This window comes from Rhopalosiphum padi, chromosome 3 (assembly GCF_020882245.1).
Source record: "Rhopalosiphum padi isolate XX-2018 chromosome 3, ASM2088224v1, whole genome shotgun sequence".
Lineage (NCBI taxonomy): Eukaryota > Metazoa > Arthropoda > Insecta > Hemiptera > Aphididae > Rhopalosiphum > Rhopalosiphum padi.
Window position 1 is genome coordinate 44917811 of NC_083599.1, and position 24652 is coordinate 44942462.

Genomic DNA, 24652 nt, shown 5'->3' on the forward strand with positions numbered 1-24652 from the left:
TCGTTTTGTCGATTGCGGGGACACATTTTTTTTTAATTAATAAAATAATCGAGTACCGGGTATATTACAAGGAAAAAATGTAGCTGTACACCGGGTACCATCCAAGTCAAATTTTAATAACACGCCGGGTAACGAGTATTGGTGGGTACTGAATATGATATCGAGTACCCGGAACACCTCTAGTGTGTATAACATATTTATATATTTTTTATTAAATTATTATTAGCAGCCTCCCAGCTTAAGTACTATGACACAGGTTAAGACAGAAATTGTAGATAACGAAATGAATGTAGATTCAGGGATAATATTAATCATTGAAAATTAAAATATTAATAATGTTGTTGCTTATGTTAAATATTGTTTAATTTAATTTCAATTTTATATTTTAGATTCTGATAGTTCATAATATGAACCACTTGTATAGTGTTCTTGTTGTAATCAACGGACTGAAGAACTAATAAACTGCATTCGTTGTAAGAGATTTTATCATTATGATTGTCGTTTTACTCATATTCCTTTAATCGATTAGGAGCTTACACCTAACAAGTATTTTATATTAAAAAGTATATTTTATTCTTATAATTATTGTATCTTAGTGATCTTACCTTTCATAGTTCACTAATGAAAACATGGAAGTGTACACTTTGCCAAGACATTTTAGACATTAGTTTACATGTCAATGTCTTACTGAAAAAATAAATCACAGCTTATTTTGTTAGTGGTTATTCTGAACAAACAGTGGCGTAATTTGGAATTGGTCCTGGGGTGGGTTTGGGATATAAGTTTATATTATCGTTCTAATTTGCGGGGACACATTTTTTTTTAATTAATAAAATAATCGAGTACCGGGTATATTACAAGGAAAAAATGTAGCTGTACACCGGGTACCGAGTATTGGTGGGTACTGAATATGATATCGAGTACCCGGAACACGTCTAGTGTGTATAACATATTTATATATTTTTTATTAAATTATTATTAGCAGCCTCCCAGCTTAAGTACTATGACACAGGTTAAGACAGAAATTGTAGATAACGAAATGAATGTAACAGGTTTTTCAATTAATGCCGGTCGATGTTATCTGCGCTGTATGGCCTAATTGTTCTGTTTACGTCTTTATATTTTATTGTAAATTATTCAGTCATACGTGCCAAATCATCATGGCGAGTTACACTATTGAGCAGCACGTCCAAATGAAAAACTTTTCTATCAAAATCAAAGTTCGATAACTTAAACATTGCGCTCGTTACGTCCTTTTTACGGCCGACGTGGTGGCCCTTAAAAGTCAACTCTCCAACGTTTGGTAGCGAAATTTAATACAACAGGTTCGGTTAACGATCAAATAACACCCGTACGTCAAAGAACCTCCAGATCGGCCGATAACATCGCCGCGGTACGTGAAAGTGTGCAGGAGAACCCGGGGCAATCAATTCCTCGCCGTGCACAAAAACTCGGTCTTTCAAAGTCTTCGACTTGGCGAATTTTGCGCCGGGACTTGGGCTTACACCCGTACAAGATCCAACTGACCCAGGAGCTCAAAATTAATGACCATAGACAACGCCGTTTGTTCGCTGACTGGGTTTCGGAGCGTTTGAAAGACGATCCCAATTTCGGCAGAATAATCATCTTTAGTGACGAAGCGCATTTTTGGATGAATGGCTATGTAAACAAACAAAATTGCCGTATACGGAGCGATACGAATCCACATGAGGTTCACCAGGTAACAATGCATCCACAAAAAGTTACGGTTTGGTGTGGATTTAGGGCTGGTGGCATCATTGGTCCGTACTTTTTTGAAAACGACGTTGGTGAGGCCACCACCGTCAATGGTGAGCGTTACAGAACCATGTTAACAAATTTTTTTTTCCCCAAAATAAACGATATGTGGTTTCAACAAGATGGCGCTACGTGCCATACATTGAACGCCACGATAGCCATTCTGAGAGACAAATTTGAGGGTATGGTTATTTCTCGCCGAGGTGACGTGAATTGGCCCCCGAGATCGTGTGATTTGACCCCGTTAGATTTTTTCTTGTGGGGTTTCTTGAAGTCGCAGGTCTATGCTAATAAGCCACAATCGACAGATGACCTTAAATTAAACATAACCCAGGCCATTGCTCAAATTCAACCAGATCTATGCGGCAGGGTCATTGAAAATTGGACCACTCGGATTCGTGCCACTGTGAGAAGCTGTGGTGGACATTTGAATGATATTATAGTTAAAACGTAATTGGCATACTTTAAACTTTAAAATAAAAAAATAATTTCGTTAATACCTCACACACAGTTTGTTTTATTTCATTTCAACATCGGCCCGCTCTTATTGATAATATTAATCATTAAAAATTAAAATATTAATAATGTTGTTGCTTATGTTAAATATTGTTTAATTTAATTTCAATTTTATATTTTAGATTCTGATAGTTCAGAATATGAACCACTTGTATAGTGTTCTTGTTGTAATCAACGGACTGAAGAACTAATAAACTGCATTCGTTGTACGAGATTTTATCATTATGATTGTCGTTTTACTCATATTCCTTTAATAGATTAGGAGCTTACACCTAACAAGTATTTTATATTAAAAAGTATATTTTATTCTTATAATTATTGTATCTTAGTGATCTTACCTTTCATAGTTCACTAATGAAAACATGGAAGTGTACACTTTGCCAAGACATTTTAGACATTAGTTTACATGTCAATGTCTTACTGAAAAAATAAATCACAGCTTATTTTGTTAGTGGTTATTCTGAACAAACAGTGGCGTAATTTGAAATTGGTTCTGGGGTGGGTTTGGGATATAAGTTTATATTATCGTTCTAATGGGGCTATGCTCCCCACGCCCACCTTGACCATTAAATCTCATAGATCACAATATCATATTAATTTAATATTATAAATTAAATGAGATAAATGGTTTTCAAAGACAATAAAATATATTTTTCATAAATTATAACATCAAGTCAATTTTCCTTTTTGCTTTCTCGCCAAAATATCCAGTACGTCATCGGGGTTCAACTTAATGCCCCAATGAACTGATAATATCGTAAGTCCATTCAAGCATTCCTATTAAGTATTTAAGTTAGTACGAGTTCATAATTATTATGTAATTTACAAAAATAATGATTATTAATCGTTTTATTATAATAAACATTAGACATTTGTGTTGCACTGTTGCTCAAGGTTTACAGTAATGTAATATTCAAAAAATAGTTAATACCTTATACCATCACAAAATAAATAATATTATGTTTTAATTCATTACCAGTTTATACCAAGTTCATATTATTTATTTTTGTAAATAGTTTTTGATAAAAATGATAACAAGAGTCGTAAGTTGTAGACACGATTAAAGATATACAAACGTATATCTTTAATCGTGGTTGTAGATTTGATCAGTATTATCTTTTAATTATGAGCTATACAATTTTATTGTTCTATATTGTACTTGTTGACCTATCGTAGTTTTATATTAGTAAAATAAAAAAATAAAAATCTCAACTATGATGATATCCATGAATTCTTATTTCTTATTTTAAAATATTTTTGATCTTAAAATCATTTAAAACTAAGTGCTTATGGGAATTTAATTATGGTTATTTTTAAAAAAAAAAAAGGGTTGTAGTCCTTAGTTTGAAATTATAATACCTCATAATTTAATATTACGTATTTCATTTCATGTCGAAAGAACCTAACCGCCATTTTTCTTATTGTGGTTGAACGGGAAATCGAGAACAAAAAATCATTCAATATATATTAATGGTGTTGTATTGTCAAAATGAAGACAGTGAACACTATCGAGAATATTTGGATAGACGGCTTGTAAAATATTATATGGAGATAATAATAATTAATAATTTAAATAACATAATTTTTTTTTATAGACATTTCTATTTCAAATTTGGACAAAATGCCATACTTAAACAATGAATAATGATGCTAATTACATTGTTATAATATAAAACAATATTCATGGGACCTAAAATGTTAAGTATACTATTAATTTATATATACATTGGCATTTTCAAAGCTACATAGAAGAAACAAATTTGGTAAATAAAATAATGTTATATACTCAGAGAAATAAAAAAATGACTTAGAAAAATAAATTGTTTTGTATTTGATTTTTCCAATTACCTCATTATAATGAAAATTAATAACAACAAGATAATATTACTCAATATTCTAACCTTAAAATGCTTAGCATACTTATTCTTACTTTCGTTACAATATGCTACGACCATAATTCTAATATCAAAAAATTGCTAGTAATTTGGTAGATTTTGCTAGGTAATTTTCAGAATTTGCTAGTAGTTCGTTTAAGTGAAAATCAAATTTCAAGTATGCCCGGTGCCAACTTGACACAGCACCGGCACATTGTCCGATCAGTTCGAAAGTGGTGTCAAAAAATTGCTAGTAATTTGCTATAATTTGCTAGGCAGTTTTCAGAATTTGCTATACTCTGTTTTTTTCGGGAATCCGGAAAATGGCTCAGCACTGTATTTTGTAAATAGTATTAAAAATTAAAAATATTAAAAATAAAATAAAAATAAATATTATCAAGAATTGTATTATCTTCCCTTGACACGATTTAATTTACCTTCAATTAGTGAAATGGGTACAACCTAACAGCTAGTGTTACATTTCTTCGGAATGCACACGTGAAGTTATAAAATTATCTGACATATTTTATATTCAGCTCACATAGGAGGTTAATTGTTTTGAAGAATTAAATAATATATTTGTTACAACTTATGTTTATTAGAAATATTGCAAAATATCCTATAATGCACTTGGTAATATATTATTTTCATAAAAAATTGTGTTTAGTAAAAAAAACCCATCCTCTTCTATTCTAAGCCCTGTTTGTAGATTTAAAAAAATATTATACCCTCTGTAACTTGAATAAAAATATCACCTTTTTTAAATACATAAAATGATTATGCTATGAGTATTTAGAGACTTAGGTCTAAACACTTGTTTCTTTATTGATATCCGATAACCATAAACCAGTCACTATTCATGATGGTTGATTGCGCCCTTTGGGTTGGGAAACACTGCTTTACAATGACTAATTCGACATTGTTTTTTATTGAGAATATATTTTATATATTAGGTGATTATCAAACAGGTTTCAGACCCACTACAGACCAGATATTTTATTTTGATTCAAATTTTCCAGAAAATATGCGAGTTTGACGAGGAACTGCTTGAGTTATTAAACGATTTCAAGAAGGTATATTATTGTATACATGGAGAATCCCTCTAAAATATATTGAAATAATTCAAACTACCCCAGAAATTAATCAACTTGATAAAAAGAGCGTACAGCGGAAATAAAAATCAAAATTGGCAATATTTTATCACAAGGGGTGTACCAGTAACGAGTGGTTTAAGGTAAAGGGATGCATTATTACCCATATTATTTAATATAGATTTATAAAAAGGTGATCCGGGGGAATCATTGTAAAGATAACGGAATACAATAGGGTAGTTGCAAAATGGGAATTCTGGCATATGCAGACGACTAAGTACTACTAGCGAAGTGTAACAAAAATCTTATTGAGTAAGCTAAAAAAATATTAAATACTGCCAAAAGATTTGATTTAGAAATAAATGCTGATACACCTGTATCTAGAAGTTGGACCGTAAAAATTTAAGAGAGTATAAGAGATTAAATATCTGAGATCCAACTTGACACAAAAAACAATTAACTCATCGAATTTAAAGCAAGACTTCAGTCCATTAATAAATATTGCTATGTCGCACTCTCATCCCTCCAGTGGTGGTAATAAAAAGTGGACATAACGAAAAACTAAGCAAAATAATATTTTTATTTTTTGTTGAAATTGAGGCCTGAGTGAACTTGAATATTGAGGTATTTAACACAAATAACACGACTTTATGATTATAATAACAGAATAATATAAATGTAACATACAACTAGATATAGACACACGTCGCACAACGTACCGTGTCCAAGAGTGTCCGAGAGTGAGTCTTGTACACAAAATGAGCCTTATATATACGCGTCATTGACGTCACATAACTATACCTAGGTATGAGTGTGGTATAAATAAGTATTGCTTCACATTACAATGGAAAGTTAAACTATGATATATAATATATTGATAAGTGCATCCGTGTGCTTACAATGTATGCATACTAATATTTATTGCATATTTCAACATTTTTGAAAGAAGAATTTGCAAAAATTAAGAACTTGAACCATTTTATCAAATGTCTGATATCATTAGGGAAGCAAAAAAAAAAGAGACTCCAATGGACAGGGCATGCGTAGAAAAAAGAGGGAATGATAGTTCGATTGATTCAATGCGATGCGGCTAAAGAAAAAAGGATGTAAAAATAATTAAGCCGACTTTCAATTAGCATGGTTTGGCGATTGATAGAAGGAAGTGGCAAGAATTATGTATGACAGCATGATCATAATAGTCGATTCCGAAGAAGAATACGAAAAGAAAAAGAAAAAATTATAATAATATTATGTATATTGCAGGTGTTAATAAATGGATAATTAATGTAACATTTTCGTTTTAAATCTTATAGATACTATGGTTTTCAAAATGCCAGGTTATAGACGTATTAACAAACAAAAAATATTTTAATAGGTCAATCACGCTAATCTTAAAGCTAGCAATACAAAATTAGTTCTTTTGGATGTCATGTATTATTGATAGTTTGTAAAATAATAATGTAACCATTCAAAAATGTTTGAACAACCAACAGCTAAAAATTTATCTATCTAGATGTATTTTTTGCATATTTTAGATACACTTTTTTTATGGACATCGTATGATTCACGACATCTTAATTAATGATTTGAAAAATATCAATTATGATCAGAGCAAACGACATGAAACCGCGATGCAAAGGATGTGCAAAGTTAAAGACAAAATGCGTAAATAACATCAAAATTAAGTAGGTACGTGGTTTGCATGGAAAATATGAAAATACGATTAAAGATCACGCGATTTCAATCAGACAACCAATAGGGGAAAGAGGTCTTCTTAGTGCTGAACGCGAAAAAGTAGTTCGAGAGCTGCGTGAAAAAATTATGATCAACATCATGTATATCACCATAAAATGAGTAAGTAATAAGTAAGTACTTAAGATATTATATTTCTACAATACCATAGTAATAGACCTTGAGCAATTTTTGCTTTATTTATCTTTCTCGCGGACAATGAATGTGATTTGGCAATAATTCCTGAAGGAATTGGCCAATTATCAATTGAAAAAATGGATTAATTGCAGGCCAAACACAGCATGATGACAAATGCAATTTACACGAACCTCGAGAACCTGGGCTGCGTCTCAAAGTACGCAAGTGTCTCACGACGCGGTCGCTTGAGCGACGGGCATTGAAGACTATTCCTCAACCAGAGATTCTGACAAAAGGATAACGAGGATCTGGAGCACTTGGAAATCGAAATCATGGCGACCAAACATATTCACCAGATCGAGAAACATAGCATGGAGCGCGACATGACGATTGCGAGGAAAATGAAAACATGCGCGTACAATATGAACCATCGATGAAGAATAATTGGACAGATGGTGAATTTAAAACTGCGTTAGATGGCGTTTGTGAGGAAATGAAAATGAAAAGGATTGATTAAAAGGATAAAACGGTGGTCTGGGCTATATATATAATTCACTAATCTAAAATAAAAAAAAAACATAAAGAACTACTTAAACGTTTTTTTACCATACAGTTTTACAATAATATATGTTCTATTTTTTTTTAAATAAAAGTTTCTTCTTCTGTTCGTTCAAAATTGTTTTTTTCTCCAGATTACAAATAAATAACTCTACGGCAGCAATTGAACAATGTTTGAAGTGTTTTATCAAAATGTTAACATGCTTTTAGTTGTTGATATTTTCGACAACCGTATATTGAACAAGTACCTAATTTTTGAGTAAACTTCTGTTAGAAGACTGTGTTTTAACAATAATTCCGGAAGGAATCGGGCAATTATCAATTGAACATTTAAGTTTATCGGGTAGTAATCTACCTACTTAATGATATGAACAAGATTTCTCATGGAATTGGACATCTAAAACCACAATTTGTAATAATTTAAAAACCTTAACAATTCTAAGTGATTTTCCATTTGAAATAATTTTTCTGAAAAGTCTGGACTTTTTTTTACATACAATAATAATCTGGTAATTAAATGAATGTATTACTATTTACAATTACTGAGTTTATACTAGTTATACATTTTTATAAACTTAAATTTTGATTTCTTTTTTCCTAGGGCGCTTAAACCGTTTAAACACCCCTAGACAAACCTAAGTTTGATCACCCCTGATAAGGTAATATATAAACTATTTTCTCCATTAAATATTTGTTTTACATGAAACAAATCGAAAATCAACATACTTCTGCACAGGTACAGGTTTTTTTATTACTTTTGTCAAATTAAGTTTAAAAAGCTATAAATTAAAAAATTAAGTCATTTACTATTAATAATTTATAAAATAATAAATTAATCATTCCAAAATGTCTGAACCACAAATATTGAACAAATAAAAATAATTAATCTCTTTATTGTGAACGCAATATCCAGACCAAATTCCCATGTAGTATTCAAACCTCAACCATTTTATAGAAATGTATAATCAATTCTTGGACCGTTGGCTGTTTATTGTGGCACAAGAGTTAAACTTGAAAATTGACATTCACAAAGTACAGACAAAATAAAAAATAATATATTTCAAAGTCGTTGAGTGAAATAAAAATATATTTTATTCTGTTTTCACAACACACTCCATTTGAATTTAAATTTACATTACCGGATTTAATAAAAAAAAAAGTACGATAAAAAAAAAAATCAAAAAATCTCAATCGGGAAATAAGCTTCTAGTACAATCTCATACAGAGTACAGTACGCACATAGAACCTTAACCCGACATTATTAGTACAGAGGTACAACATGGAACCCATTTATAGACAGATTTCGGATTTCCTACAGGAATATCCCGATTTCGCCACAGTCTTTGACCGGTCTTTCCGTGAACAATGTGCAACAGCACCAGTCGGCGAGATACTCAGCAGCAATCTCACACCTGACACGCTACACACTCTCCTACTGTTAAATACCTTGGTCTAACACTTGATCAAAGACTTACTTGGGCCCACCATATAAGAACCAAAAGACTAGCTCTAAATAATCGCCTACGCATGTTAAAAACGGTATTATGCAATAATAAATATACCTCCACGTCCACCAAACTTCTTATATATAAAAGTCTACTCAAACCAATGTGGACGTACGGTCTGCAGTTATGGGGTAGTGCAAAAAAAACAAACGTTAACAAAATTCAAGCATTCCAAAACATTGCCCTAAGGAAACTAACAAATGCACCTCCCTACGTCTCAAATTTTTCCCTTCATTCAGACCTAAAACTAAAAACAATAGCAGAGGAATCCAAATGTTTCTATAAAAGATTCTACAACCACCTAAGCACTCATTCGAATCCTCTTATCAAAAAATTGGCTTCCGCTACTATTCCAGGTAATCCCCCAAGACGCCTAAAGCGCAAGTGGTGTCGTGATTTGTTATAGTAATTAAAAAAAAAAAAAAAAAAGTAAATAATTAAGAATTCACAGAAAGTGTCATCAATGGGTGGCTCCTTTCATCAAATTATTTTCCTGTCATATTATACTCTTAGCATATATTCTTATTGTATTAATGATACACATTGTATATTACTTGTAAAAATAAAAAAAAAAATAAAAATAAAAATCTCAATTAAAATATAACTTTCCATTGTTCAAATTGGATCAAAATGTATTTATTAATATTAATTATATTATTCTGTAATACTCGTTCACAAACTTGAAATTTATTTTAGATACATTTTTACTATGGAAATTAAAATGTAAATATAAAATTGTATATCACACTGGCACTATGATTTACCCACATTCAGCTGAAAATGTTATTGTTCTTTAATACTGTATATTTTAATTTTTAGAGAATACACATCTGTTTCGGACTTATATCGTTCCAATATGAATATAAGAGGAGAAGTATTCACTGAGCGTTTATCTTCTAGATCTAGAATCTAGAACAACAATAAAAAATAAAACTGTTGATGTTTTGCTAGCTTCTTGTACTCCATGTTCTCTGGCACTTGGACGTTGTCTTTTGTGTATCCAGCATTTTAATTATAATACGTATTTTTTTAAAGTGTTCATAGTTATAACAGATAAAACGAAATAAAATAAAATATACTACCTGAAAACTATTGGGAATTATACTAAATAAACTAAAAAAATTAATAAAACCAACACTATGTAAAATTTGTCAAAAAAATACAATACAGCATAATATGTATCATAGGATACACCATGCGTGTAGATACTTGTACTCATGTGTTGAATGCACGCTCATATTTTATAATTCTTGTTCTATATGCAACGTTGAACTAATAGGTATGATACTCACATCATTTACGTTATAGTATATAATTTTATTTTTAAACAATTTAACATTTTAAAATATCATCAAGTACAGCGTATTAAATATATGATTTAATAGGATGCATTTTTTGCATTTTTTTGCATATTTTAGATACATTTTTTTATGGAAATCAAAATGTAAATATAAAATTATATATGTGTATCACACTGTCACTACGATTTACCCACATTCAGCTGAAAATGTTATTGTTCCTTAACACTTAATGTATTAATTTTTAGAGAAGACAAGTCTTTTTTCAGACTTACATCGTGTATAAAGATAAGAGGACAACCATTGAATGAGTGTTTATATTCAACATCAACAATTAAAACAAAAAAACCGAGGATGTTTTACTCTGTAAAATTTCTTTTAAACAAACAATGAATTTGCTTATAGCTACTTGTATTCTATGTTCTCTGACATGTTGTCCTTTATGCATCTACCCATTTAATTACAATCCATATAACAACATGTGACATGTACATTGTTTTTGTAAATATAATTTAATTCTACAAGTGAATTTTCACTGTAGAAGCGTGGCGATTGTTTTCTTTTTGGCATACAAAAGTATGTCATTCTTTAATTATTTTTTATTACTTTTGTAAAATTAAGTTTAAAAAGCTATTAATTAAAAAATGAAGTCATGTATTATTGTTTATCACGTGTATAAAGATAAGAGGACAACCATTGAACGAGTGTTTTTACATCAACAATTAAATATAAAACCGAGGAAGTTTTCACAACATCAAACAGCTAAAAATAATTAATCTCAGTATTGTAAACGCAATATCCAGACCAAAGTCCAATGTAGTATTCAAACCTCATTCATTTTATAGAATTGTATATTCAATTCTTCGACCGGTGGCTATTTATTATAATTATCAGGGCTAGGATTTGTATGCAACAGCATGTTTTTTTGCGACTTCTGATTATTGATTTTGTCAGTAATGTCCACGAATCACCTCATGATGAGATATATGGTGGTGTTTTTATTTTGCATATTTTGGATAAAATGCATATTAATGCATTTATTGAATAAAATGAATATTATTGCATAATTCAATTATAAGAATGCGATGTGTTATAGTATATTTCGTAATTAATATAGAGTCAAATACACTACAGTTGATAAAATGATAGCCCATGTAAAAAAAATATTTTTAAAAGCTCCAAGCCGAACACTTACCTAAATTACGTGAAATGCTTCAAAATTTACCTTTACCTCCAAAACCAGTGTTGACACGATGGGCAACGTGGTTGACTGTAGTAACGTATTATGTAGATAATTTCAATTCAATTAACCCTTAACTTGGTGTTGTATCTTTTTGGATACACAAAGTTTGTCAATTTTTATACGGAATTTGATTTAACATATTTTTATTTGTATTATTTGTACACACTGATAAATGTCATATGTTTCACGTGAGTACAGTATGATAACGTTTCTACGACGATTAGGAGTGATAATCGCTGTTTTCTGTTATCATTTTAAGAAAATAAATTTTAATCAAACTCGTTGACTTCAACTGCCGAGTTCATCACATTTAAATGTGTTACAAGTGTCAAATTTGCATTAACTTAGTTCAGGTGAGTATAACATTCATTTTTATGCAAAATATTTAATAATATATGCCTTAATGTTGATTTTATATCAATCCTAAAAGTATGTATCCAAAAAGATACATTGCTAGAATCATTGTTTAATATAATTATTTTATATGTACCTAAAAAGATACATTGCTGTGAATGACTATTTTACTCTGTTGTATCTTAAAAGTGACATTGCTTGATTTCTTTATAATGTAATTTAGAAAATGTCACTAAATTTATACAATAAGTATTATATTATTTATTATTTATATCAATTATTGCTACAAAAAGAAATATTTTTTTTAGAAATCTTTATAGAAATGCAACGCCGTAGAGCAGAAAAAATTTTAACTATGCTTCCCCCTGGTAAGGATAGTAGTGAAAGTTCTGATAATGATTCAGTTGAATCATATCATTCAATTGGAGAAATATTATGTGAATCACCATTACCTATTGAGGCAATAGAGAATGATGTAGATGAACTTCTCAGAGATATTGAGTTAAATCCAATTGATGAGGTTATTTTATTTACACTGTAATATAATACCAAATACTTACAATATCTAAATTTATGTTTTATATTTAGTTTTTAGAAGATTTTGAAGATTTACAATCTATTACAAGTGATAATGCTGTTGCTGATATAATAGAAATAGAAATACCACAAAATATAGAGCCACATACTCCTACTCTTATGAATAATATATCTTCATCAGTTAGTAAAAAAAAAACAGTTTTATCATCCGAATCTGCAAGAAGGTCTAAACGTTTGTTGAGAAATGCAGAAACGCCTCCAATTCCATTACCATGTATGTCACCTGACATTGAGAATATTAATATACTACCTAACCAAAGGAAAAAAATTAGAAAAATTGACCACATGCAATTTAATTGGGTAGCCGGGAAAAAAATGAATTTTGAAGTTAATGTTCCTGAATATGAATTTCATACACAACATGATCATGTACTGACTCCTGTTGAGTATTTTAAAAGTTTTTTTTCTGATGATTTATTTGAACTGATTGTAGAACAAACAAATCTCTATTCAGTAGCAAAAAGTGGTAAGTCAATTAATTTAACTGTAAATGAACTTCAGGATTTTTTAAGTATAGAATTATGGATGGGAGTGGCTAAGTTACCAGCCTATACTGACTACTGGTCTCATCTAATGAGTTATGAAAAAGTTTCAAACATAATGCCACTTAAAAAATATCAAAAAATTCTAAAAAATATACATTTTAATAATAACGCCGAGTATAATGAAAATGATAAATTTTATAAGGTAAGACCTCTTATCGACATTATTCGTCGAAATTGCTTGAATCAAGAACAAGGCAAACGTTTCTCAATTGATGAAATGATGGTACCTTATAAAGGGAAAAAAGCTGGCTCTCGACGGCAATATATAAAATCGAAACCAAAAAAATGGGGATTTAAATTTTTTGTTCGCTCAGGTATCAACGGTCTGGTTTATGATTTTTTTCCTTACTGTGGAGAAAATACATTCAATAATTACAATTTTAGTGATTATGAAGAGAAGTTTTTTGGACTTGGACCAAAAGTTATCCTTGCATTAGTGTCAACAATTCCAGACAAAATCTTAAGTATCGTTTATTTTGACAATTTTTTCAGTTCTCCTGAATTGGTTTATTATTTGAGGGAAAAATATGGAACATTGAGTCTAGGAACTGTTCAACAAAATCGACTTCGACATTGTCCATTATTAGAGGAAAAACAACTAAAAAAAAAAGGAAGAGGTAGTTTTAGCTACATGTGTGACAGAAAAAAAAAAGTTCTAACTTTAAAATGGTTAGATAACAAACCAGTATGTTTAATAAGTTCTTATGTATCCGCTGACCCTATTAAGAGCATAAAAAGATATTCTAAAGAAAAGAAAAGTCGAGTTGATGTACCAATGCCAAAAATTGTTGAGGAATATAACACCCACATGGGTGGTGTTGACTTATCAGACATGTTGGTGGCGTTGTATAGAACCGGGCTGAAAACACATAAGTGGTATATGGCTGTATTTTCCCAATTACTTGACATATGTATCAATAATGCTTGGTTGACATATCGAAGGGATTGTAACCAATTAAAAGAAAAAAAGATTATGCGTTTAAAAGAATTTCGTATACATGTAGCCATAGCACTATCTGGAAAAGAAAAACCTAAAGTGGGTAGAAAACCTAACAAAAATAATCAAATGGAACATGTACAAAAGATCAGGCGAACTGTGATTCCTAGACCTATTAGTGACATAAAATTTGATAGATTTGATCATTTTCCAACTCGTGTATCAAAAGGTCGATGCCGCCACTGTAAAAAAGGTCAGACAGTCTACATCTGTACAAAATGTGATACACGTTTATGCACACTGAAAAATAGAGACTGTTTCAATGATTTCCATACCAAAAAATAAATTTTATATTATATATAAGACTGAGTTATCATTACTTTTTATTATTTATTTTATTTTTATTGTTAATTAGGCAAAAAGAAATTGCTATAAAAATATGTTATTTTATCTATACAATATACATGTATAACTTTGTTTTTAATTTGTTGATTATTATTTTTTTATTATTTAAAGATTGAGACTTAATTTTGTTGATTATTTATAACTGAATAATATCAGCTGTTATTTTTACATTTTATAAGATTTTTATTTTAAATTTAGCAAAAAGAAATTGCTGTAAAAATGTGTTATATTTTATATTTGTAATATTTTATCTTCATATTGATAATATTAGTTTTGATTTTTTAAATATTTCTATGTTAGTATTAATAAAAAACTAATGTGATAATTAAATAAATGTGATACTGTTCTGTGACAACATAAGTCTGTATTGTTATGTTAAAAGTTTAAGTTTTAAGTTCCTGAAATGTTAAATAATAAAAGTTACTTTTATGTTAAAATTACATAATTTTATACTTGTTTTTTTTTACGTGATTTCTGGCAATGTATCTTTTTAGCTACATGAATATTAGTATTGGGTTATGGCAATGTATCTTTTAAGATACAATTCATAACTTTGAACTTTCAAGTCCAATATTTTTTTTGATAACATTTTTGAATTCAGCGACCTTAAATTAGTTTAAAAATATCTACTTTAAAATTTTCATTCAAATATTTTTATGCTTGCCAAGTTAAGGGTTAAATCTGTGATCTCAGAATTAGATGACGAATCAGATTCGATGAAAAAAGCTAAAGAATTGTTTGATAATCAAAATTTAAAAAATGATTTAGCATATATTAAAAGTAATTTTTGCTTTTTATCCCAAGTCATAATTAAACTACAAAACAAAATGTAACACTTTATGAAAGTCTACAGATTATAATAAACGCTAGGGATCGACTTCTTGAGTGTAAAGGAAGAGTCACAGATAAAGTTAAGAACAAATTATCCTTGGTTTTACAAAAAAATAAAGGATTTAAAACTCAACAATCAATAAATAAAATATTAAATGGTGAATCGGACGAGGACAATTTCAGTTGTAACCTAACACCAGAACAAATTTCTTTATTAAATATTATTAAAATAATAATTTTTATTGTGTAATTTAAAATGGAATAATAGTTTTCAATTATTTTGATTTTTTATATATTATATGGAATTATATTTTTTAAATTAAATCTTAGTTTTTTAATTAATCTTTACAACCAAGAATATTTATATCAAAAAATTGCTTGAACATATAAATTATAATAAATAAATAAAAATGTAATTTTTAAAGATAAATTATTTCATTATTGAAATTTTGATTTTTATTTTATTTTATTTATATTTTGTTTATGTATACTAAATAATAATATGTATATTTATATATTAATCCCTTTAATAATCAGTAATATTTTTAATATATAAATGTATGTAGAATGTGACAGAAAAACCAATCAAATAAAAATTAAATTTAAAATTAGAGTTTTGTAGTTTGGTGCTAATATTAAGATATAACAATATATTTATTTACTAAGTTTTTTACAGAAGTTCTTCAGCCAATAATTTTTTTAATAGCAGAAGGTGTATACAAATACCTAAATAATACTTTTACTTTTTTTTAAGAAACTTACAATTAATTGAAATACATAAATTTCTTTATTTCTAAAAATTTTTCTAATACATATAATTGCAGATGATAATTCTGCAAAGGTTTCTTTTGGTTTCCTAAATTTATATTTTTCTTATAAATATTTAATACAGCTAAAATATTATTTTAAGAATATCAAAACTCCTGAAATGATTGATGTTTTAATATTTGTGTTAATTACTTAAAAATTTGACCATAACTAAGATATTTTAAATATAATTTAATAGGATGCATTTGTGTTTATTAAAAAGCCACAGGTTCATTTAAATGATAAATAAATACCCAGCATTCATAATGACAATCCAACAATGACCTCAACGATATGCACAACAAGATAATAACAAAATATGCTGTTATATTGCGCAAAATACTTTTGTACTTTTAAATATTATTTGAGGAATAATTTTAAATTTCTTTCCTCGTGTATTCAATAGAAATTTTTTTGGTAACTAATTTTTTATTATTGTATACAATCTATTTAATCATAAATTGTTTTTAATTCTATAATTGTAGAATAATCTATATTATTATTTTCTGACCAATTATGTAAATAAAGTGTTTTAATTAACTTTGTAATTAACTAATAATGTATACAAAGATATAGCTAAAGGTACTACTATCCGTTACTTATCTATAGGTATTGGATTTATATGCACCAAAGCCTCAAAATATGCTCATAAAAATGATGTAATATACATTTTTTTATGTATGCACTAAAAATTAAATCAAAATCTTTTAGTCTTATAGTTTCAGAATAGCACTTGTTTATATAATTATTGTGTATGGTCGATTTATCTGAAATGTCGTTTAGTATATTTTTCCAGGAAATCACAGATATGAATTTTGTAATTTAAATAAAAGAATATTTGCAGAAATAAATACCTGACACATAGCTTGATTGAAATTGTCCACGTTGATATTAAAAATTAAACTTTGTCTTATGATTTTTAAATTTGGTTCTGAGTTTTAAATTGTTTTTGTGTTCATCAAAAACTGGCACGATTTTACACGTGCATTTACAGACAACGAACGCACGATACCGACTGATTGGTTTCCGTCGATACTCGATCGTAAGTACCTACTAGATTCATATTCATATGATATGAATTCATCTATATTAATATAATTTATCTATAATATTAAGTGGGATATGGGTTTTTCTTTCTTGGCGATAACAACTCATCGTAATTTTATCGATATTGTGCGGCTATGAACGTGAAAATATAAGATAAAACCAATATATTATATAGATAATAAAAATAAAAATATTCACTACAAATATATATTAAAATAAGCAAAATAAAATTATTAGTGTAATATGATTAAATGAAAAACCATCACTGCCAGGGCCGTATTTACGCCTAGGCCCGTGAGGCCCGGGCCTAGGGCGGCAAATTTTTTGGGGCGGCAAATTTTGTAAGAAATAAAAAAAGAATCATATGAATGCATGAAATATTTATATGATTTTTTTTTAGATATCTGTATGTAAAATATACGGGCGCATGAAACTGAAAATGTCACTAACCCGAAATCAATTTTCTCGTAATGTGAGCTATAAAGATAAGATACCTACCTAGGTATATAATAATATAAGTTGTTCCTAAAAGTAATTACGATAAAAATATAATATATATAGAAATTGGCTAAAGATATTGTGTATCCACATCGCACACGACCACAATTCATTTCAGTTTATTGTTCGTCATTGTCGGGAGTGCATATTACAACATAATATATTTAATAAATAATAATTAATAATTTACAGTATTTAGCATTTTTTCACTATGAGTGACGGTCGTAAACGTTTTAGTGGTTCAGAGTATAAAAAGCGAGCCAAAGATAAAGAATATAAAGAGAGTAAAGTTCTAAATAAAATACCTAAACTAAGTACTTTCTTTAAACCTGCTACACCGTCTTCTTTGAATGCACCTGATAATGGTCAACAACATCAACATGATTTAGAAGAGATTGAAACGAGTAAGTGCGAATCGGATTTGGTCATTAATAATTTAACAACTTCTACTTTAAATATGGATCCGGCTACATTTTATATTGATTATAATGATCCGGCTAAATGGATTATTAATGATGTAACTCGCGATTATGTGGCAAAACACGGAATAAATCAAAATTTAAATGATGATTTTACATGTTCTAAACGTGAGTATCCTGACAAAAATAGATTTTTAAATAAATCATTATTTGTTAGAACACGTATAAATGGTGAAGTACAGTCACGACCATGGTTAGTGTTTTCGAAATCTACTGGTACAGTGTTTTGTGCACCATGTCGACTCTTTGGAAGTGCACATTTATCAACATTAGTAACTATTGGTTTTAATGATTGGAAAAATGCTGTACGAAAATTAAACGATCACGAAAATTCTATTCCTCATAAAACTTCAACAGTTGCATTAATCGAAAGGGGGAAAACTGCAGGTAAAATAAACCAAGAAATTGTTTTGCAATTAGAACAAGAAACCAATTATTGGCGAAATATTTTAAAAAGAATAGTTGCTACTGTACGTTCTTTAGTAATTCGAGGGTTACCATTGAGAGGCAGTGAAGAAAAATTTGGGTCGTATCATAGCGGTAATTTCATTATGACATTAGAGCTTTTAGCAGAATTTGATCCCTTTCTATCAGAGCATATTCGCCATTACGGTAAAATCGGTAGTGGTAATACATCGTATCTATCTTCACAGACATACGGAGAGTTTATACAAATTATGGCAGAAAAAATTACAAAACAAATAGTTGAAGAAGTCAAAGTTTCAAAGTATTTTTCGATAAGCGTTGATTCGACGCCCGACGTATCCCATGTTGATCAGTTGTCTTTTATCATAAGATACATTTCAAAAGATGGTACTCCTATAGAACGATTTTTAAAGTTTATTGCCAATACTGGGCATAAATCTGAACAACTTGCTGATGCAGTTTTTGATACACTTAATCAATATAATTTGGATATTAAAAATTGCCGCGGGCAGTCATACGATAATGCCAGTAACATGGCTGGTAAATACACTGGCCTTCAAGCCAGAATTAAAGAAGTTATTCCGTTGGCCATTTATGTCCCTTGCTCAGCACATTCCCTAAATCTTGTGGGGATATCTGCCGTGGATTGCTGTGAAAAATCGACAACATATTTTAGATATCTACAAGAATTATATAACTTTTTCACAGCATCTACCCATCGTTGGGAAATTTTACTATTTTATTTAAAAAAGTCTAAGTGTGTAAAAAGTTTGTCTCAAACCCGATGGTCAGCAAGATACGAAGCGGGTAAATCTTTATGTACTTCTTGGAGTGAAATTAAAAACGCTTTACAGGCTATTATTGACGATGCCAATGAAAAACCTGTAACAAAATTTGACGCTTCAGTTCTTTTGAAACCTTTTAATACTATAGAAATGTGCTTTATGACTGTTTTTTGGAATGAAGTATTAGAAAGGTTTCATATAGTTAATAAAAAACTTCAATCAGTTAATATTGAGTTAGGAATGATTGTTGAATTATATGGATCCTTAGAGCAGTACATATCTAGAATTAGAAATAATTTTGAAGAATATGAAGGAAAAGCTATACAAATATGCGGTGAAATGCAGTACAAAAAAGACAAGCGGAGAACTGTTAAGAGAAAACGTCAATTCGACGAAACAATGAATGAAGTGATCACAGAAACAGGCAAGGAAGATTTCAGAATAAATGTATTCTTCGTTATATTGGATAAATTGAATGCTGAACTCGTAAGGCGAGGCAGTTCATATAAAAATTTATGTGTCAAGTTTGATTTTCTTACAAATATTTGTAGTTTTGACGAGGAAATAATTTCTGAAAAAACTAGGGCACTAATAGAACAATATCCTAATGATATTGAAGAATCATTTACAAATGAATGTCTTCATTTGCGTGATCATCTTTTTTTTAAATCTGATAAAAAAAGAAACGCCCAAGAACTTTGTAAGATGTTGTATACAAATGATTTAATAGATATTTATCCGAACGTCACAACAGCGTTACGTATGTATTTGTGCACGTTTGCAACAAATTGTACAGCAGAGCGGTCGTTTTCAGCATTGAAAAGAGTAAAATCGCATCTTCGTTCAACTTTGGAGTCAGATAGATTAAACGCGACATCAATACTACACATAGAATCTGAGATGCTTCGAAGTATAAATTATGATGATATAATCGACGATTTCGCGTCTAAAAAAGTTCGTCGTAAAATGTTATAGATAACATAGGTTATGATTAGGTATAAGTTTAACTATTAAGTATTACTAGGTATAAGATTAAAGATTATTAAGATTATTTTAAGATTAAGATTCAAAATGTATACTGATAATGCCTAATTAGGATTTATAATTATTATTTGTTTTGTTTATAATGACTATTGACCTAATTTCTTTAAAATGAAATAAATTTATTTGTAATAATTACAATTTTTTTTTCTTGGGGTAGAGGCGGCATATTTAAAAGGGCCTAGGGCGGCACTTGTTCTAAATCCGGCCCTGATCACTGCATGTGGCGATTCGTACATACAATATAAATAATAATTTTAAAAGAAAGCGAACACTACGACTGTTTCCGACTAAAGAGGCGTACGCCTCCTATTTTTTTAAATTTTGTCGAATACGATAGGGGCAGCTCTAACTATTGCGGTGCTCTGGACAAAATAAAATTGTGTGGGTCTCCTTTCCAATAAGTAGGTTTGACCAAAATTCCAATGTTTTTATTTTTTATCAAGACACCGACGTGAAGTTAGTCGGTAATAAGCTAATACAAAAAAATAAAAATTCAATAACTAATTTAAATAAACATTATGATGCTGGGACGATGCCTGTCGTCATCGTATTGCCCATCGAGGGCCTGCATGAGTCTTAAATAATAATATAAAATGTAAAGAAACAATTTTAACATATAATTATAATACATTTAAATACCCATAATAAAAATATTTACCACCAGGCGACAGCACCTGACCAATACAACAGCAATTAATATTCTTCAACCGACGTATAATTAAAGTAAAATATAGTACCTAGCACACAATATGCCAGTTTCCAGCAGCGACAAAACCACTATAGTAGCCAGTAGGCTTTGTATATTCTTTTGGATATCCCATTAATTAATACTATTTTTGACCATTTATATATAGATTTAATTCGGAAAAATACGTCTTTCGAAAGTTCGTATCGGTCACGGATAATATAATATTATATATTACCTATATTATCCGTGCGTATCGGTTCCCTCTTGGCATACCCTTGTCATAAACGGCGCGCGGCGTCTACAATCGGAAATCTTTCGATAACGATCGTTGACAGCCGACGCTGATTCGTGTATACGGTGTAGTGGTTTTTTTTTTTTTTTTTTTTTTTTTAATTAGCTTTTAGTATGTAACTATAATAGCTCAACAATTATTAAGTAAAACAAGTAATAGCTATGACAAAAATATAGTAAAACAATATATGGTAGTTAAAAAGAAAGAAGTAACAAATTATAGTATCTAATTAAATAATGATATGCGTAGATACCACCTTATATTACAAAGCCAGCTTCCAATAAAAAATGTATTATTTTTTTTATAACTGTTTCGACTTGGGTGTTGAGTATAGAAGGGAGAGTGGGAGGAATGTTTAAGAACTTAATATAATTAATCAAGGATGTACGCTTAGAATACAATGACGGACAGTCAAATAGTAAATGAGAGATGTCACAGATGCTTTCGGTTATGTGTAGTGTACAGAGGGGAGAGTCATTTAGGCCAAGTTTGTATGCATGATCTGGAAGAAGTGAGTGGCCCACGCGGAGTCGGTTAAAACGGACAGTGATAGACCGTGGTAGGTCTAAGTTGTAGAACCAAGTTTTTTTATTAGTGATACTGGGGACAATTGATTTATACCTAGAAGCAAAGTGAGCAGGCAGGTTATTCCAGTGATTGGACCAGAGGCTGATAATATGACGACGCAATAAAGGGGAAAAATCGGTCCAAGGCAATTGCGCAAGAGGAGGAAGGATAGTATAGGATGCAGCTTTGGCGAGCCCGTCAGCCGTTTCGTTCCCATGTATGCCGATGTGGCTAGGGATCCATAAAAATTGAATATGATGATTGGACTGCTCGAGAGTGTATATATATGATTTAATTAGAAAAACAAGAGGGGATAATTTAGAATTAAATGGATTAGATGTAAAAGATTGTAAGCAGGACATGGAATCAGAAGCAATTAAGTATCTATTAGGGGCTAAATCAGAAATAAAAAGAAGAGCTTCGAGAATAGCGTAACATTCAGCAGTGAAGGAAGAGGACGAAGGGGGGAGATTGTTAGAGAAAGAAATATGAAGTTCGGGAATATAGAAGGCATAGCCGGCTGATAAAGGAGACACTGAACCATCGGTGTATATGATAGTGAAGTTGGGGTAATTAAGATTGAGGAAATTAGAAAAAAGTTTATTAACAAAAGAAGAAGACATAGATTTAAGTTCAACGAGTGAAAAATTAGAAAAATTGTCAATTTGGACTAAAGGGGTATAAAGGAGAGAGTCAAAAGGTTGCTCATAGAGTGGAAGTTTATAAGAATTTAAGACAAATTGGTAAAAAGTGGAGAGAGAGTTTGCAGCAATTGATAGGACCGGCATTGACTTGGGTGTATAACGCCAAGTGATATATAGAGAATAGAAGGTATCGAATATAATGTGGTTGGAATGAGCTAAAGATTTTAAAATGCATTTTCCTGCGAGCCATCGGCATCTAATATTAAAAGGAGGACAGAAGGTTTCAACTTCCATCGCCGGACCAGGGGTAGACCTAACATATCCCATTATAATTCTAAGACAAGACGATTGGAGCATATTAATTTTTTTCCAGTTGGAGTAGGCGGCCGAGCCGAAAAGAAAACAACCATAGTCCAATTTAGAACGTATGATAGAGCGATAAATGGATAGCAAGCTAGAAGGATGGGATCCCCACCAAGTATTAGATACAGTCCTGAGGAAGTTTGACCAACGGGATGTGAAGAGAGAAAGTGAAGATATGTGAGGTATCCAACGCAGTTTGGTTTTAAGGGTAATGCCTAAATAGGTTACGGTTGTAGCAAAAGGAATGAGGTAATTGTCTAGGTATATGTTATGTGGATCAAAATATCTGCGCCGAGTAAAAATAACCGATTTACATTTCTCAGGAGCGATTTCCAGAGATACATTAGATAAAATGGTTTTTAGATCTTGAAGAGCAGCATTTAATCGTTCTATGGCGAGAGGTAGAGATTTATTTGAAGAAAAGATGACCATATCATCTGCGTAGATAAGGCAGTTATGGCCAGACTTTGAGAGATTTTTTGCAACGAGGCTCATGTATATATTAAATAGAAGGGGACTGAGGCAACTTCCTTGTGGGAGACCTGTGAATGTAGAACGAGAACTAGAAGAACCAAATGAAGAAGAGAAAACGAGATTCCTTTTATTGAAAAGGGAGAGTAATATATTGCCGAATTCCGGAGGGGCATTTAAAGAGATAATATAATCAACAAGAATATGTATATTAACAGAGTCAAACGCACCCCGTATGTCTATGAAAGTGGCCACAAAATATTCTTTATTATTGAAGGAATGATAGATGTTACCAATGAAAGTTGAGAGGCATTCTATGGTACCCATGCCTTTCCTAAACGCGAAAAGATTAGGAGGCAGTATGGAATTTGATTCGAGCCACCAGTCAAGTCTTGTTTTGAGCATATGCTCAAAAACTTTACATAGTGAGGAGGATAGTGCAATAGGACGGAAAGATGTATTTGAATTTGATTTAGGTATCGGAATGACTCTGTAGAAACTCCATGAAGTAGGGAACAGCTGAGTGACTAGCAAATTATTGAAAATATCAAGAAGAGAGGCTAACGCAATATCAGGAAGTTGTTTTAGCAGTGCGGGCGAAATGTTGTCGAGTCCCGGGGCAATGGATTTCCGTGAAAATATAGCAAACTTTAATTCGGAGATTGTAAATTTGTTAGAAAGAACGTGAGGATGTGACGTATGGGGGTAGTAAGGAGGACTAGTTTCTAATTCGGAGGGGGCGTAGCTCGGAGCAATTTTAGCGCAAAATGCGTCAAACCAATCATCGTTATCAGGGCGTATGGTGGGAATAACACAATTTTTAAATCTTCTAGCTGTGGCCCAAAGATATTGAATTGAACAGGAAGGGTTTAAATTGGAACAAAACTTTTTCCAGCTATTTCTTTTTTCATTTTTAAGAAGACGAGTGGTGTGTGCACAGACGTTGCGGTATTTGAGAAGATCAGATAAACTGCCAGAGCGACGAAAAATTTTAAAGTGTAAGGATCTAGTTTTGACGGCCTCCGAACAAGACGGGTTCCACCACAAGGGAGAGGATGTATGCGATTTAGGATTGGTTTTTTTAACTGGTATAGCCAAATTTGCGGCGTTTAATATAATTTCTGTAAAGTTGGAGTAAGAAT

General features: G+C 30.6%; 3 protein-coding genes across 3 annotated transcripts; 2 read left to right on the top strand and 1 right to left on the bottom strand.

Moving 5' to 3' along the window:
- The first annotated feature begins 12406 nt into the window (after positions 1-12406).
- LOC132925106 (piggyBac transposable element-derived protein 3-like) lies at positions 12407-14508 on the top strand. Its single transcript, XM_060989528.1, has 3 exons — positions 12407-12604; positions 12673-13335; positions 13369-14508. Exons 1-3 carry the CDS (start codon positions 12407-12409, stop codon positions 14506-14508), a joined length of 2001 nt encoding a protein of 666 aa, XP_060845511.1.
- Positions 14509-17962: 3454 nt separating this feature from the next.
- On the top strand, positions 17963-20416 carry LOC132925107 (zinc finger MYM-type protein 1-like). Its single transcript, XM_060989529.1, has one exon. It carries the CDS (start codon positions 17963-17965, stop codon positions 20414-20416), a length of 2454 nt encoding a protein of 817 aa, XP_060845512.1.
- Positions 20417-20923: 507 nt separating this feature from the next.
- Positions 20924-23741, bottom strand: LOC132925108 (uncharacterized). The gene is made up of 2 exons (XM_060989530.1): positions 22087-23741; positions 20924-20957 (listed from the first exon to the last, which is right to left on the bottom strand). The coding sequence occupies exons 1-2, from the start codon at positions 23532-23534 to the stop codon at positions 20924-20926; spliced, it is 1482 nt and encodes a 493-aa protein (XP_060845513.1). The 5' UTR covers positions 23535-23741.
- Positions 23742-24652: the final 911 nt, after the last annotated feature.